The following is a 17,943-nucleotide window of genomic DNA, read 5'->3' as shown; positions in this document are numbered from 1 at the left end:
CAGGATAGGTCTCCCCAGACCGATCCATTGGCTGTGAACATTCTAAACTAACACGAGTCTCATTAAGTGTCCAGTTTAAGGGTATTACACAGAAACATACAAAGGGAACATGAATCAAATATGCACTTTTATTAATTTACAATAAACTCATAAAGTACATCATTCTTGATTGAAGCTAAGGGCATACAAAACTGTCTAACAACGATATTATTATACTACTTGATAATTAGTGCATTTGCTAGAGTTATATATTTATAGCTATCAAGTTTTTGGCGCCGTTGCCGGGGATTTAATCCTAAAATAATATTAGAACTTGTTAACCTTGATTAATTTGGACTTTTTTCTGTTATTATTTTGATTTTATTTTCTTTTTATTTATTTTTATTTTTGTTATTATTTTTTATTTATTCAAATTCTTGTTGGTTCAGATTTACTAGTGCATGACACACACTAGAAGAGAAAGACTAGCAAGATTTGATCCTGAAATAGAAAGAACCCTTCTTTATTTAAAGAGATGCTTAGGGAGTATCCTCAGCATGGAATACCAGTTTGGTATCAAAATTAGACCTTTTATAATGGCATTACCCCCCCTAATCGATCTATTATTGATGCAGCCGCAGGTGGCACTATCATGAGAAGAACACCAGAGGATGCCTATGACCTAGTAGAAGAGATGGTGTCAAATAGCTACCAAGGGAGTAATGATCGAACCAATCAAAGGGGAGTACACCATATCGATTCCTTTGCTGCTCTATCGGCTCAACTTGCTAGTCTGAATAAGAAACTTGATACTCTTAATATTGCAGCAATAAATACATTATCTAGCATCCCATGTGATTTCCGTGGTCAAATAGGACATACTAATTTTGATTGTCCATTAGGTAGTCCTTTTACTTCATATGAGAATGCTAGTTTTATCTCTCATGCTGGCAGGCCGAATTTCAACTCCTACTCAAACACATACAACCCAGGGTGGAGGAATCATCCAAACTTTTCATGGAACAACAATCAACAAAAGGCACCCATGGGATTCCAACAACAGCTGCCCCCACAAGAAAAAAAGAGTAATTTGGAGGAGATGATTTCTAAGTTCATCAATGCTACTGAAGCAAAATTCCAAAGCCATGAAGCATCGATTAAGAACTTAGAAGTTCAAATGGGGCAGATTGTGCATATGTTGTCGGAAAGTAAAGAGGAACGGCTGCCCAACAATATGGAGAAGAATCCAAGAGAATAAGTAAATGCCATTGCTTTAGGAAGTGGGAAGACAGTTGGCGAACCCCAGAAGGATGATAAGGAAGCTGATGTGGCCGATCTGCAAAAGGAGATCAAAGGGAGTACTCCTAAACTAAGTTCATATGCTATTAAACTTCCTCTCCCCTACCCTGAAAGAGTCTTGAAAGCTAACTTGGATGAGGAAGTTAAGGAGGTTTTAAACAATTTGAAGGCTGGCCAGGAAGGGTGCAAGCCAAGACAAGGTAAGGTTCATTATAATATGTTGTTGATTTCTAATAAGAGATTGTTACCCTCTGTTTTGCAAGTTCCTATTCCATATTTAAACCCACCCATGATGGATGGAAGGGGAGCACACCGAAAGCTGAAACCACAAGAGTTAGAGGAGCCGACTTATGATAGGGAAGTTTGCTTTTTCTTTTTGTTCTTACATTTCTACTTTAGTTTTTTTTTGCCATTTCTTTGCATTTAATCTCACATTGGGGACAATGTAAGTTTTAAGTGTGGGGGAGGGGATTTAGGATTTAGGTTAGAATTTAGGTGGTGTTTCAAAATTTGATTTAGGTCATGTTTTTTGCATTTAAAAAAAAAAATTCAAAACCTCAACTCTTTTGAAATCAATTGAAACAATGCTCTAGGAAAATTTTTGTGAACCTTGTAATGATGTACAATTAGGAAGTACACAACCTATCTGAAGCCATTTCCAGTTAAGCTAGTCCTAAATTCGGGTTTAAGTAATAGGGTGAATATTTTTTATAGGATGGAGCATAAAATGCACCTACCAACCAGGTAATTCAATTGTAGGATGGAGCATAAAATGCACCTACCAACCAAGCAATTCAATAGTAGGATGGAGCATAAAATGCACCTACTATCCAGCAAATTCAATAGTAGGACGGAGCATAAAATGCACCTACTGGCCGAGTGATCCAAAAGTGAGACGGAGCATAAAATGCACTCACTCCCGAAAAAAAAAAGAAAAAAAAACAGAGGTTTTCCCTGATTTACTACCTGGTTTGCAGAAGGAAAAATTGGATTGGCTGATAGATGAGTTGAGTATAACTTGGTTGTGTTGATTTAATGGTTTGCAATAGTTAACCTATAATATTTGTGGAGAAAGAGGAAGGAGAGTTGAGTTTAAAAATTGGTAGGAAAGTTAGTTTTTTTCTTGCTTTATTTCTTGCTTGAGTTTTGTCTTGCCCGAGGACGGGCAAGAGTTTAAGTGTGGGGGATTTGATGAGAGTAGAATTTATCATATTTTATCCCTAATTATTCTGTCTTTTATACTGAATTAGCACCTAATTGGACTCATATTTCTGTTCAGGGCATGAAAGAAAGCATCAGGAGCAAAGAAAGACAAATCGGATGATTTTTCACAGTTATGACATTGTTCGGTAATCTGGGCCTAACCCGCGTATCCGGACTCCGAATGGGCTGATTCAAGATCCACTGGAAAGATAAGAGCAAATGCCACAACTTTCATGTTTTGGGCTTTCGCAGATTAGGCCTGCATCAAAGTCAAATCGGGGCCCGAAGTCGCTGCAATCTCACAGGAACGCCCAATCCGCAGCTGAAGCCCAACTCACGGAAAAGCCTAACTGATGCCCAATTCGCAAAGGAGGTCTATTACGAATCCAAGAACAAGAAACTAAGAAGAATCCTTCTAGATTTAAATTCTTGATGTAATCTTAGAGTGATAAAAGGATTGAGTCAAGAGATAAAAAGATAGGATTAGAATTAGGATAGAACTTTCTATTTTTTGTAAAGATCAACTTCAAGAGAAAGTAGGAAACCACCCCCTCCCCTTTAATCTATATAAAGGAGGGGGCGGACCAGCTTTAGGTATCACTTGATCACTTGATCACTGAATCATTCAATCATTCAACTTCTGATTTGAATCAAGAAGCAATGAGCAATCAGTCAAGAAGGGTTCAAGAGAGGTTCAAGAATTCAAAAAACTCCAAGAAGAGGAGATCTCAGCACCATGGCCGAATTCAAGAGTTCTTTCTTCCCCTTTGTTTTAATTCTTTCATCATGAACTGATTTGTTTCTTGCTAGGGCTATGGAAAGCCCAACCATATTAATGAATATATTTTTATTTTCTTGATTTATCCAAGATTGTGATTTCCATATAGTCTATGAATTATTGTGCTTAATGCAATTAAGAGCTTGGCCACCTCTTAATTGATTTGGGTTATGTGAATGAATTGAGAGAGGAATTCACATAACTGACAGAATAATTCATAGTGTGAATTGAATGGTATATAGAGATATATATACATGATTCATCTGATTTTAATGGTTTTCTTGGACTTAATGTACTTCCATATTGAGAGCTCTACTCGAGAGATCGAAGGGTTACCTGATGGGTGTAGGTTTAGTATATCTCGAGAGAGAATATTAAATAAATTTGTGAAAATCTCAGCTTATGGGAATAACAATTAGTCTTGGATAACTGGACCCATCAATATTCATTGCATTGGTTAGGTGGACCAAAAGTCCTAGCGATTCCATCATTTGCATATTCGATTAGTGATCACCCTTGTTTTTACTTTTCTTTGTTCCAGTTTTTATTTTTAGTAGTTCTTGTTTCCTTAAATCTAAATTTCGACTGTCCAAATAATTAGGGAAGACTGTGATTCTAATACTTATTTTGTTAAATCCCCGTGGAAACAATATTATTATACTACTTGATAACTAGTGCACTTGCTAGAGTTATATATTTATATCTATCAAAAACAATCCAATGGCTCCTAGGAAAACCGGCTACGCGACCCCGAGGTTGAAATCGATTTAGTGTGTTTTTTTACATCCGCGGAGTTTATAGATTGTGTGACGTCCGCGCGTAGACCAGACATGACCTGGGTTGTTCCTGGTCGAGCCAGGTGGCCGAACAGGTCCGACCAGCAATTCGTCCGACAAGCTGCCTGGACCTCGGGCCAAATCGACTTGGCTCGTCATGAACTCCCCGCACTGGGTCGGGACCCCTGGCTCAAGGAGTGGGGGGCAATTGATGAAGGGTGATTTGGCCCGTCGTAGTAAAGTGGGGACACGTGGATACGACCTAACTAGTAAGATGACAGCTCAGCCCGACATGCCAAGTCCGCAACAGATTGAGCTGGGATAATCAAACCACCTCAGGACGAGTTCACCTCGGTGTAAGGTCGCATCAAGAGCACCACAGTCCCAAGGCACTTCGGCGTTCACCCCAGGTCGGATCTAAAGAGTAGTAGCTCGGGTAATACTGGCAGACCATTACATGGCAACCCCGAAGATCTAGCCATCAAATCCCGAGCCTCACAGGATCACGCCTCGTAACGGTAAGCCTTATATCCTCCCCACCCGGTTCGGGTGGAATTGATAAGCCCTATCAGTTATCCCCCATTAACGCGGAAACGAATCTCATTGTGACGAGAATCCTATAACCGCTCCGTGAAACCCACGAGGACTCCACTATATAAAGGCTCTACCCCCGAGGCCCAAGGTACGCGTGATTTCTCTGCTCTCTAGCCCTCTACACTCTAAAGCTTTTCAGCCCGCAACCAAGTATACTAACTTAAACATCGGAGCGATCTCGCCAGGCAAATAACCCCGGGTTCTCTGATTCTTCTTTTGTAGATCGGCCTATTCCGCCGTTTACTAGAAGCCAGATCACCTCCACTAGGGAGCAGTCAGATCGCGCTTCATCAGTATTGAAATCAGATATCTTAGTCGAGGCTGCTTCAAATCTAAATTTTTTTCTATTGGATTTCTTGAAATAAGAGTTATAGATTGCAACGAGCGGATAATCGTTTCTTCTCAGGTGCTTTACATGAGTGTGAGGGAAATTTTCAAGCCAAGAGGTTCAAGAAAACCGAGATCAATTAAACCACAGATGAACTTTCATTCTGCATTCTAGCGCGTTTGTTCATTCGCATCCTGTCCATCGTCAAATTATTGTTCAATGTGTTTCCACTTTCCTTATGAGTGCATAAATGAGAAAATTTCCACTTTCCACGCTTGGCGGGTAAGAGTCAGATTGTTCCTCCATGCCATTGGAATCACTGGGATTAGGAATTGTCTTTATTGACTTGCATTCATGAGATGACTTGACTGGATCACTATATATATGAAAGTCTTTGGAGGTCCCCGTCAGCCCGTCCAATAGGTAAGGAGATGCAACCGATTGACCTGACTTTTTTGTCACTTCATTTGTTTTTCTTTTTTCTTTTTTTTGTACCAACGATTGACTTGACTTGAGCAGAGAAACTATAGAAACACCCCACAGCCTTTTCTGCCTCTTTATGTCGAATGCAAAACCTTGTATGCACTGTATATCATGGTGTTTGGAAGCATGGGCGTTTTTTGGGATTGATATTCAAGAAACAACGCCCATGATTCCAAAACCTATTTTTTACAAAAAAAACGCTTCTGCCACGTTGGCAGTGAGTAACACTATGCTGCTTGGTAAGGTGATTTGTATCACTATTTTTTATGTATGTATTGACAGGTAAGTACCACATAAGATATACATCAGTCAACCGTTGGGGAAAACGGTTCACCGATGCACCAGTGGGGTCCCGATTTTCAAGACATGCCCGATTTTTTAATAATCATCTGAATCAAACAATGAGATACAAGGGCATTTGTTGAAATGCCCATGTTGATCCAATGTTGCACCATTTTTTTAAAAACGACCACAGTTTCAAATATCCCCTATATTTGCACTGTGCATATATTTGTATTTGTACTCATTCAACAAATTACCTAGCAGGAACCAAATTGAAATAATCGAAGCATTACATTCTATTTATAAGTTAGTTGAGGTAACAAATACATCAAGTATTTAAATTACTGTTTATAGCTCTATTTATTAATTAGAACAATATTAAACATTTGGCAATGTCCCATAGTCTAACCGGACCCTGCCCTAAAAATGCCATAATGATAAACCAAGCTATGATTTCTGCGATAATAAGCCTAGATTAATGGAGCAATGAAGTGGGGCTGAGATAGGGCCCGCCTGCCTTGAAGGTTCAAAGTATCAAAGCCAGTATCAATCTCACCGTTGTTAACCTTAATTTGGATGTATATTTTACCATAGAGCTCCGCTAAAGCTGGGTAGAAGTAGAAACCAAGAACGTTATAAAGAGGGTGCCACACAGTGGCCGTGGAAATTTCAAAGTCAAGCTGTTATTGAATTTAAGCATCAATAAGAATGGTACTGTGTCCTGTCGGTTGTATGGCTAAATGAAATCTTATCTTCTCCTTCCCTATAAAAAGGAGATCAATTGCATTGCTGAGATTACAGGTATAGAGCAATGGCTGCAAGCTTTGCATCAAGAAACAACAGCCTTTATGTCGCTGCTGCTGCTGCTACAAGGTTGCTTCTTTGGCTGTTTTTAGCTACCACAAACTTGGCAGGTCTCTCTCTCTCTCTATTAATTTATAACTCCTCTCTCTATCCGTCCGCCAATGGTAATAGCCTTTTCCCCTTGTCTTTCTTTCTCCCCTTATAATACAAAATACAAGGTTTTGCACTCTATATATTTGTATTTGTACTTCTTTCAAACTGAGTCTAAGTTTTTGCTTCATTCTGTACAAATGTTTTGACAATAATGTCTTTGAATATATTGTCGAATTAAGAGTCCCAATCTCCTACCCAGGCAAATTCTACCCACTTTTACCCACGCATAACATTGCAGTCACACATGGAGAATATCTCATCTCCTATGCTATTATGCAGGGGGAGATGTTCCCAATTCATGGGATAATGTGTTGTGGATAGACATGGGCAGAGTTCTGGTGGACAGAAGACCTAGAATCGAGGTCTAGAGCCAGCAAAAAGTAAGTTTCACTAATATTTCTGTTGGCATAGATTAATTATTTGCATTGACTGAGATCATTGTCAAGACTGTTTAGGAACGAGATGCTATAGTCTCGTACCTTAAAAGCCAGTGCAGAGACTTCATACTTTGTCGGGAAGTCTCCAAATTCTAAAGCAGCTCGTGTATAGCAGAATCAATCTATCTAACCTTCTAATGTTCAAAGATACCAAAACAACAAAGAAAAATGAAACCCTTCTGTGCTTTGCTGTTATTGAGGTTGGAGAGAGAGAGAGATTTAATTTGGATTATAAAAACTAAATTTACAATGATCAGACGATTAAGAGACTCAATCGCTGGATCAATTATATTGCAGGTGCACAAAATATCGGCGTCTGCTACGGAGGGTCGGGAAATACCAAGAACGCGCCACTCGAAACTGAAGTAGTCGATCTTTACAAAAGAAACAACATTCCGAGGATGAGAATTTACGCACCCTACAAAGAAATCCTCCAGGCTCTCAGAGGCTCCAACATTGAGCTCATGGTAGGCGTCCCAAACGAGCAGCTTAGAGAGATGGCATCCAGCGACCGTAGTGCTGCATCTGCCTGGACCAATGAACATGTCATTCCCTACAAGGACGACGTCAAATTCAAGTATATCGCAGTAGGCAATGAAGTCAGTCTCAACCATTTCAGTGATTTCCAGTATATCCTCCCCGCCATGAGAAACATCTACGCTGCACTTGAATCAGTCGGGTTACAGAACCAGATCAAAGTGTCAACTGTTGTTTTCCCAGCGGATTTGGACATACCAAAGACCTACCCACCATGGGATTCCGTTTTCCATTCCAAAGTTCTGTCATACATGCGAGAGATCATTTCCTTTCTGGTCGAGAAACGGGCACCATTACTTGCTAATGTGTATCCCTTCTACACTTTGTTCTACAATGAACAACCAGATCTCACGCCTGAGTTTGCCTTGTTCACTTCCTCTTCAGTTAATAGATTTGGCTACCAGAACCTTTTCGATGCCCTCGTGGATGCTTTCAACTATGCTCTTGAGAAGGAGGGTGGATCATCGTTGGAGGTTGTGGTGTCTGAAAGTGGTTGGCCAAGTGCAGGTAACAATATATCGACCACTGAATATGCACAAACATACTACCCAAACCTGATTCGACATGTGAACTCAGGAAGAGGCACTCCCAGGAGGCCTGGAAAGCCTATTGAAACCTACTTGTTTGAAATGTTCGATGAGAGCTTGAAGCCTGGAAATGAGTGGGACAAACATTTCGGGCTATTCTCCCCAGATAAACGGCCCAAGTACAAAATCAATGGTTTTAATTAGGCTGAGTGACAGAAGAATTAATGTGGAACTGGGTGCTGATACATATGTTTTTCCACATACTAGAATTTGGCATAAATCTTAACTTAATAAAGTTTACTTGGTAATTATTGTGTCCCTTCTCCTTTTACACTATATATATATCTTGTTATTTTTGTTTAGGCTGCATTTGGTTGTCATATAAATCAAGAACCCATGTAAAATTTGCATTGGTTTGGTGTAATTATTATCGACGTAAAATTATACTACAATTCAGTTTTATGTGTGTATGATGGAGTGTAATTTTACATCGATAATCAATGTAAAAACTACATCGGTTTTATCAATGTAAAATTTTACATTCTTCTATCCATCATTAATTTCAAAAAAGCAATGGTCACTTTCTGGTTGGTCATTTTCAATTGAGCTAAATCAATCTAAATCAACTCAAATATTATAATTTTTATTTATGCTTGGTCGTTCGATCGACATTCCAAATTAAAACTCTCATAAGAGTGACTAATCTTGTACAGGGATGTCAATGGATCAAGTAAAATGATAAATTCGACTTAACTCACCCCTACATGATTACATTGGGGTCAGGCTTATTAGGTTGTCCAGTTATCTTAGAGTTTTGATTATTTAACCCAGACTAAGTGCACGTTTGGATGACCCAGCGCATTGGGTTATAATATCCCACACATGTAGTTTGGTCTAACTTCTAACCCCTAACCTTATATTTTATGATTTATTTCTATCCTTATTAATTGATTGTAGGTCGTCTTAGGATAGAGTTTTGATTATTTAACCCAAATCAGGTTCATGGTTCGCTAACCCCTGCCCGATCTTATTATTATTATTATTATTATTCAAAATATTATTATTATCAATTATTATTTAATTATTAGAAACTATTCAAAACAATTATTTTGAATAATAAGAATAACAAATTATTGCTATTATTGTTAAATGATCATAATAATAATAATGACATGGCCATCTTTGTTTTAATATACACTACTAAATTACTATGATTATTATTACTATTAAAAATAATAATCACTATTATTATTTCATAATTACGAGAAAATTATCATTGTTAATTATACTGAAAATTTTCACATTTTCTTAATAATTATTGAAAATTTTAAAAGTTTTAAAATTTAAAAATAATTATGTTGATAATTATATAATTATTATTCATTAAAATAATATTAATTAATGTTGTTATTATTAATTAATGTTATTAAAGAAAATAAATGGAAATAATTATGTTGATAATTTTTGGAAGTAAATTATCAATTTTTTGTAATAATTCGGACATTATTATTGTTATTTTGTCCTATGTTTCTAAAGCAAAATCAACGGCAACCATATAATTAAATCTATCAAATCATATGTTTGTATTTACCATTTATTTATTTATTTCTATGAAAGCCTTTACTTGATCCGCACACATAATTAGGGTTTTAAAAGGCTAAAGGCATAGTTTAAGTGTAATGACCCAAAAAGGTGAAACCTAACCCTCAAGGCATTGCAATGCCTAAACCTCGAAGCTTAAGAATAAAATTAATTAAAGATTATAAATTGATAAAATAACATATAATATACGAAAAGTTAGAATGATAAGCCTCTAAGGCATTGCAATGCTTGATTTACAAAGTTTATTTGCAAGGAAACAAGTCTATGTTGACTGGCCAAAACTAAGGTTATAATATCCGACCTGGTTGCTCACTCTTGCTGTCTTACATTGCTACTCTCGAGAGATCTCGTCTGAGCTCTTAAGGACTAAGCTCTGAGTCCTGACTGACTTGTCCATCGGAATCTCCTCGATCCCCTGAGATAACACTCGAGGCCTCTGACATGTGCTCTTCTCCTACTCATATTTAAAGTCATCAGTCTCGAACGACAAAAAATTTATTTTATTGCCCTCGACCCCATCCTTGACAACAACAATATCCATTCAGGAAAACATGACTGGCTTTCTCTACTGTTGTATCAATATTCTTTCTTCCCCCAACCATTTCTAGATACAACATTTCAAAACTATAAACATCTGATTTATAGGACACATGTCCAAAGTTTCTAGAGAACACTTCAGGTGCAATATATCCCATGGTCCCTCTGGCAGTAGTCATGGATACAATACTTTTATCCTTGGAGCACAACTTTGCCAGACCGAAATCAGAGATCTTTGTATTGAAGTTATGGTCTAACAAGATCTTATGGGGCTTGATATCAAAGTCCAGGCCAGATACGTTGATCACAAACCTGATGGAGATATTCTATTCCTTTGGCTATACCAATTGCAATATTCTAAAGGTTTTCCCAATCAAGGGAGGGGTTATTAGCAATTTAACATCCTTTGAGAAGATAGATTTTTCTAAGGACTCATTTGGGAGGAACTCATAAACAAGAGCTCGTTTGAACCCATCTGCACAGAAATCAACTAGGCCTTCATCAATGAATTCGTTTCCATTTCCCTGGGTGTAGTTGAGGACCTTAACAGCAACAAAAATAATAAATTACTACTAATTATATTATAAAATAATGATTTTTTCATATTATCTATTTCTATTTTATTTATTTTAATATATTAATTATTAAATATTTTAATATGTTGTAAATATTACTTAAATATTTAAAATATTTAAATAAACTAAATATATAAAATTAGGTTGTAGTCAACACATGTATTCGTAATTAGACTGAACCAAAATGAGCACAACACATTTATTCATTATCAATGTAACAGTCGTAATTGGACTGAAAACCATCCAGTCAACTAATGGTGTTTTACACCTAACCTAGAATCCCACTAACCTGAACGGTCAAACCATCGATCCGTTTGATCGAGACAATAATTTTGACTGTCTTTTATTTTAATTGAATTTTTAATATTTTATCTTTAAAAATTATAACAGGTTTTTCATTCAAACCAGACAGTCAAACCATTAACGCAAAGGTTGGTGGGCGGTTTTAATTCTGGTTTGATTTTTAAAACAGTCGTTTGATTAGAGTGATTGTCCTTAGGCATATGTGGTAGGCTTGAAATGAGCACCTCTTTCTAGAAAGATGTTTGACCTGGAAATGATAATTGCAAAATCACATCCCTACATGGATTATACTCTATTCACTCAAGTCTGGAAGTGGAAAACTCTCTTATAGCCTCGTTCTCAATGCAGTTGACTAGATGGTGTTGTCCTCGTGGAGATCATGTAAACATAAATGTTGATGTTGTGAATGAATCAATAGGGGTGCAAATGGATCGGACTATGATCCGACTTAATCCAAAATCTGATCCTATTTTTGTTGGACTTGGACATCCTCTTTTTGAATTTTTGGGTCAGATCGGATAATAAGATGTAATTAAAAATTGGATTGAATTCGGATCATGCTCTATCTGATTCGAAAGGATCTAATCCTATATATGTGTGTATTATTTATTTATTTATAAATATGTTTATATTGCATTTTTGAAAATTTTTTATATTATTTATTTTGTTATAAAAACTTATATATAATGGAAACAGTTACAAAATATTTATATTTTTTGTTATTCTTTATATAAATTGTTAAATTTTGTTTTCTTTTTAATATATATATTTTTTAAATTAAATCAGATCAGATCAGATTCAGATATTTGACATTCAAATTCAGGTTCAAATCAATGTTTATAATATTTGGTCGAATTAAATCTATGGTTGATAGTATCAGATCAAATTGGAATTGGAATGTACCCAGTCTTTTTACATCCCTGGGGGATATCACATGCTACTGTTGCTTTGATTGTACTAAGCATCACAATACTTTCATCTTGGCATCTGTTGTACCCATTCCTAGGGTTGTCAACGGTATTTGAAAATTCGAATTTTGAATTCGATATTCGACATAATCGAATCAAATTCGGATAATTCAAATATTTAATTAGTCGAATTCAGATGTCCTATTCTTACCGAATAGTTAATCGGATTCGAATTCAGATATGACTTGATTCGATTCAATTAATATCTGAATTCGACCAATTATTTAATTCTTATATAATATATGAAATATTTTATATAGTTTATATATAATATTAAGTTATATAAATAATTTATATATTTATATACTTTATATTAATAAAATATTTATTTTATATATTTATTAAGTATCTAAAATAATTAAATAAAGGAATTTGAATCAAATATTCGAATATTCGAATATTTAATTGGATTCGAATTTAGGTATCACCTGATCCGATTCGAATTCCATCCATTTACACCCCTACCCATCCCCTTTCGTTCCCCCACTCTAGGGGAAGCTATAGGTTTGAATATTGGTTTAGGACCACTCGGATTCTGCTACTCATAAATTGTTCCCAATGCGCAATTGTCATGCTCATTGGTAGAGTTCTACCTCTCCAAATACTAGGCGATGCTTAAGGTTACAATTAATCTTCTACTGATGGCAAGCTAGCTATTCGCCTTTTGCCAGCGTGGTGTCTCCGAAAGTCCGAATAATAACTGCAAATTGAAGAAGTCATTTCACGCCTTCCCTTGTGGCTTTCCTTTCTCTCGATCGTCCAATTACTTGGTAATTTCATTATGTAATTGTATGATCAGCTGAATGGAATTGGAATTGTCTATGGGCTTTTTTAAAAGAAAAAAAAAAAAAAAGTCAACGTCACCAACCACCATACAAGCCTATAATACAACTTAAGGTAATTGTCTAATACTCCCTTTCACTTTCTTTCAATTGCCTTAAACTCACCCAGACTTTATCTAATACTCCCTCATGTCACTGTCGAGCAAGTGAGAAGGGTCGTCTTTTGAGTTAAAATGGTAATTTTGCAAAAAATCGTCCAATTTACTAACGGCTGCAGATCTCTGCCATTTCTCCATACATTTCCAAAGCCAGGGTGAGTTTAAGTCAAATGAGAAAAAATGAAGGTCAGTTTTAGATAATAACCCTATAATTTATTAACAATTTGATTTCTTAATCAACCAACCAAGTTATTCGGCTTTTAGATGGTTGTGCAAGCCAAACTGTTCCCTCAACAACTACCTCACAATCCATTAAATGATTCTCTCTCTTATTAATATAATTATCTTTGTAAAAATATATTCATTGACTAATAGCTTTGGCATTTCCGAAGACTCCCTTTAAATAAGTGGACACCGGAAATGAACTTGTTAAATGGCTTATCAAAAAGAAAAAAAAATGGGTTAAAGAAAAGAAAAGAAAGTTGGTAAATGAGACCATAGTAGGTCTCAATAAATATTGCTCTCTTGGCAAATAATAGGTTGCTAACTAGAAAGAATCCGTGTTTTGTTAAGCAAAAATTTAGGAAGAATGAGTCTTATAACATTCTTAATTAACTGAATTCATCCTCAAGCATAATTTTTAGGTTTATGTATTATCTTATAAATTTGTATTGATTTTTATTATTATTTATTAAATTTTATTATTTTTAGAAAATTTTATATTAATTCTTAGTATTTTTTATTATTTTTTAAATAAAATTTAATTTTTATTAATCATTATTTGAAATACATGGGTTTTGACAAGCAAAACAAAGCCCATTCTTAGTTTTTTTATTATTTTTTAATTTTGTACTATTTTCAGATGGTTTTAAATTAAAATGTTATTCTTAAAATCAATGGGTTTTTTTTGTTATTTTTATTTTTAAATTAATCTAATTGGATTTTGAAATTGAATTTTTAATCCATTGGTTAAAAGTTATTCCATTTATTAATTATTGAATAGTTTTATTGTTTACTTTGTTATTTTTAATTACTTAACTAATGTTGTGAAGTACAATTTACTAAGTTGACAAGGTTAATTACATTTAACTAAGTGCTTAAATTAACTAATGAAAGTTTCAAAGTTTCAAAGTTGGGTACATCACATAATTTCCATTTTTATATGACTAGTTGCATAAGATTTTATTATTTTTTGTCTCAGAATCTTTTAAGACCCATTGTAACAAATGAATTAATTAATTCCAAATTGTGTATTGAAGAGGAAGCAAGCTCATATGGTCTCTCCTTATAAAGGGACATCAATTCTTTTAGGACACATTGTAACAAACGATTTTTGGGTTTTCTTTACTAGTTTCTCTTAATGGCTACGTGCTATGCAGCAAGTATTTCTTCTTTGCCTACTGCACTGCTATTTCTTGGGCTTCTAATGGTTGTTTCTACTTCATACATAACAGGTCTCTCTCTCTCTCTCTCTCACTCTCACGCATGAAATTATAGAAGAAAGATCATTTCATCACGTGCTATTATAGTTTTCGTAGCATTTGAGTCTAGCTAGATAGCCTTCCTTGTACATTGATTTCATTCTTTTCATTCTACTGAAGTGTACATTGGAACTCATAGGTATGTAATGCTCCTTGTTCCCAATGTCAAATACGCTCCAATTCCAACACCATACTCCCAATGATCGTTTTGGAGGGCTTTCATGAAGAATTCAGATCTTCTAAACACAAGAATCCTACCCACATCTACCTATATGACATTACAGCTGTACATTGGGTACATCTCCCCATGAATGGTGGTAACATGCAAACAGGTGTGAGAAATGTTCTCAATGTACCAGCTGTAGTAAAGCGTGGATAGGTGTGGATAGGGTTCTTGTGGGTAGATGTTAATCTTCTCAATGTATATGTGCTGATTAACCTGGAAAGCTGTAAATTAGAAAGCCAAAAATAAAGCTTATATATGAGCTGAAAATTTGACTTTTTGGAGAAACTATCTTAAGTAGTTTCTCTGAAGTGACTTGGTCAATGGAACTCAATCATTGCAAAAGGCCTCCCAAACGAGATCACATCTCCGCCACACCAGGAGCTGCCCCACAACGCCTCACAGCACATCCCCGCCGTGTATAGTACCAGTCCCAATGATGTCATCGGGAGATTTTCCTAATACACAACGGGGATGTGCTGTGGGATGTTATGGGACGGCTCCTTGTGGGGCGGAAATGTGAACTCCTCCCAAACAATCCCTTGATTCACTATGTTAGATTTGGTTGATTTGTTGGGTTGGGCTTATTCCCACTTCGTATTTTTTTTATAGTTTTTGGTTCATTGGGCTATACAAGAGGGTAAACTATCCCACTCCTTGGTCTAAAACCAATTGAGCCACATATCAATTACTATTAATTCAGTTGGAGTGTATCATTTGGTATTGCTTCAGTTGGAGTGTTTACACTGAATGAAAATGCAAGCAATGGAATAAATATATGGGCTCAGTTTTGGAAGAGTGCAAATACAAATATGTTCAATGCAAAAACCTTATATACAGTACTTGTAAACCTTGCTTCGGTTTGGCATCATTGTGGTTGCTCCAAGAAATGGCATCACATCAGCGCCACATCCGAAAAATTGGTGCTCTAGGAAACGGGCACTTGTTTAGAACCATTTTTCCATAAAAAATGGTGTTTCTAGCCATGCCATGGAAATTAAGAAGGCATAACTTGGAGCAACGCCGGATTTGGCATTTCCTGGAGCTGCAGCTCATTGCTGCCAACAGGGACATGATGCGACACTGGATAATAGGCACCAGTGCTGAAAACATTTCCTAGAGCATTGATTCCAAAAGAAAATGTTGTTATTGTTCCAGAAAACGTACTACGTGGCAGCAATGTTTTCACACATCAGCAGCACCTTACCTCGTTTTTGCACTCTTTGCAAACTGAGCCATATGGAAAAATCTATACTGCCGGCCGGAAAAACATGATACCAGCTGAAGGAAAAATCTTTCATCAGTGGCTGCAATGGTAGGAATGGTTACAATATATGAGCATTCTTAAGTCTGTAAGGGTCATGTCTTAAGATGGTATTGGCCATAGAGCATTCAATTTGTACTTAATTAGCTTTGCTTTTATAATCAACAATCTTACGTACCTGATCTGAACTATAATGCAGCTGCACAAGCTATTGGCGTTTGCTACGGAGTTTTAGGCGACGACTTACCACCCGCAAATGAAGTTGTGGATCTCTATACAAGAAACAACATAGAAAGGATGAGACTTTATTTTCCAAGGGATGATATCCTACAAGCTCTTAAGGGCTCCAACATTGAGCTCATGCTAGGCATTCCAAATGGGGAACTTAAAAACATCGCATCAAACGACCCTACACCATCCTTTTCCTGGGTCTATAAATATGTGAATGCCAGCAGAAATGATATCAGATTCAGGTATATTGCAGTTGGCAATGAAGTGACCATGGCCGAGTGGGAGTATGTCCTGCCTGCAATGAAGAACATTTACAGGGCGCTTGAAACCGCTGGTTTACAAGACCAAATCAAGGTGTCAACTGCAGTTTTCTCTGGGCACATTTCTGCAACCTACCCACCTCGGAATTCCGTGTTCAATTCTCAGATTCGGCCATTCATGCGGGAAATCGTTGCCTTCTTGCTCGAGAAACAAGCACCACTGCTTGCTAATGTGTATCCCTTCTTCGCTTATCTGAGCAATCAAGATCAGATACCGTCTGAATACGTCTTCTTTACATCCCCAACAGTGAATGAAATCGGATACCAGAACCTCTTCGATTCCATGCTTGATGCTTTCTATTATGCTCTTGAGAAGGAGGGAGGGTCCTCTTTGGAGGTGGTTGTATCTGAAACTGGTTGGCCAAACGCAGGTGACTCCATATCAAACACAGAAAAAGCACAGAAGTACTACTCCAACCTGATTCAACATGTGAACTCAGGAAAGGGTACTCCCAAAAGGCCTGGAAAGACTATTGAAACTTACTTGTTTGCAATGTTTGATGAGAACCAGAAGCGTGGAGATGAGAGGGAGAAACATTTTGGGCTTTTCTTTCCAAACAAACTGCCCAAGTATCACATCAGCCTTTCTTAAGAGGTCGGTCCTGCTGTACATGTTACGCATTTTTCATCTTGTTGAATGAAGTTTATTTCCTCATGCATGCTTGTATCCTTCCACGAGGACAATAAAAACTCTGATGAAATAATATTATTCCCTAAACAATCACATGTCTGTGGACTGTGGTTAATTAGGGTTATTATCTGAAATTGTATTCAATTTTTCTGATTTTATGCAATGAAATAAGGGATAGAAATAAGTCAGAGGTATTTTTATTGTGGCATAAAAATTAGTTAATAGAGTAGACAGGTTGGTTAAGGTTAGTTTTGTCATTAAAAAAAAAATGGCACATGTGCACCAATTCTATTATGCAAAATAACGTTGAGTTAACAGAATGTATATATATATATATATATATATATATTATAAATAAGGAAAAATTTATGCTGACAGAAAGACACCACACCAGAAGGTCTTTGATCAATCAAAGTATGAAACACCCTGTAAATTTTGATAAATATCACCTGATTAGTTACCATGTATATCATACTGGTTGATTGGTAAGTCAGGTTGGGTCATGGGTCAACCTGCTAACCCGATTGTCAGGTCTAACAGGGACTATTTATGTGTTGTTATAAGTTTTGACTCTTTAGTCTTTAGTATTTAGTCTTTATTTTTTGTTGTTAATTCCTTGATTTTTTTTTTGAATTTTCAAGTTTTTCTTTTAAATTTGGAATTTTAAGATTAATTTCTTTAATTTTAG

At 36.2% G+C, this 17,943-nt stretch overlaps 1 protein-coding gene and 1 pseudogene across 2 annotated transcripts; both read left to right on the top strand.

The window, feature by feature from the left end:
- The first annotated feature begins 6,248 nt into the window (after window positions 1-6,248).
- On the top strand, window positions 6,249-8,604 carry LOC148872252 (glucan endo-1,3-beta-glucosidase, acidic-like). Of its 2 annotated transcripts, none has more exons than XM_088973462.1 (2): window positions 6,249-6,636; window positions 7,414-8,604. In XM_088973462.1, exons 1-2 carry the CDS (start codon window positions 6,534-6,536, stop codon window positions 8,382-8,384), a joined length of 1,074 nt encoding a protein of 357 aa, XP_088829588.1. In that variant the 5' UTR covers window positions 6,249-6,533; the 3' UTR covers window positions 8,385-8,604. The 2 variants fall into 2 exon arrangements, with proteins under 2 accessions (XP_088829588.1, XP_088829589.1); XM_088973463.1 differs by lacking the exon at window positions 6,249-6,636 and adding an exon at window positions 6,646-7,059.
- Window positions 8,605-14,465: 5,861 nt separating this feature from the next.
- On the top strand, window positions 14,466-17,216 carry LOC148872251 (glucan endo-1,3-beta-glucosidase, acidic pseudogene; annotated as a pseudogene).
- The last annotated feature ends 727 nt before the right edge of the window (window positions 17,217-17,943 follow it).

This window comes from Nelumbo lutea, chromosome 2, assembly GCF_056320005.1.
Source record: "Nelumbo lutea isolate HS-2025 chromosome 2, American lotus-T2T, whole genome shotgun sequence".
In the NCBI taxonomy this organism is placed as follows: Eukaryota; Viridiplantae; Streptophyta; class Magnoliopsida; order Proteales; family Nelumbonaceae; genus Nelumbo; species Nelumbo lutea.
The sequence above is the reverse complement of the archived record's forward strand: the minus strand, read 5'-3'. Positions and strand labels throughout refer to the sequence as shown.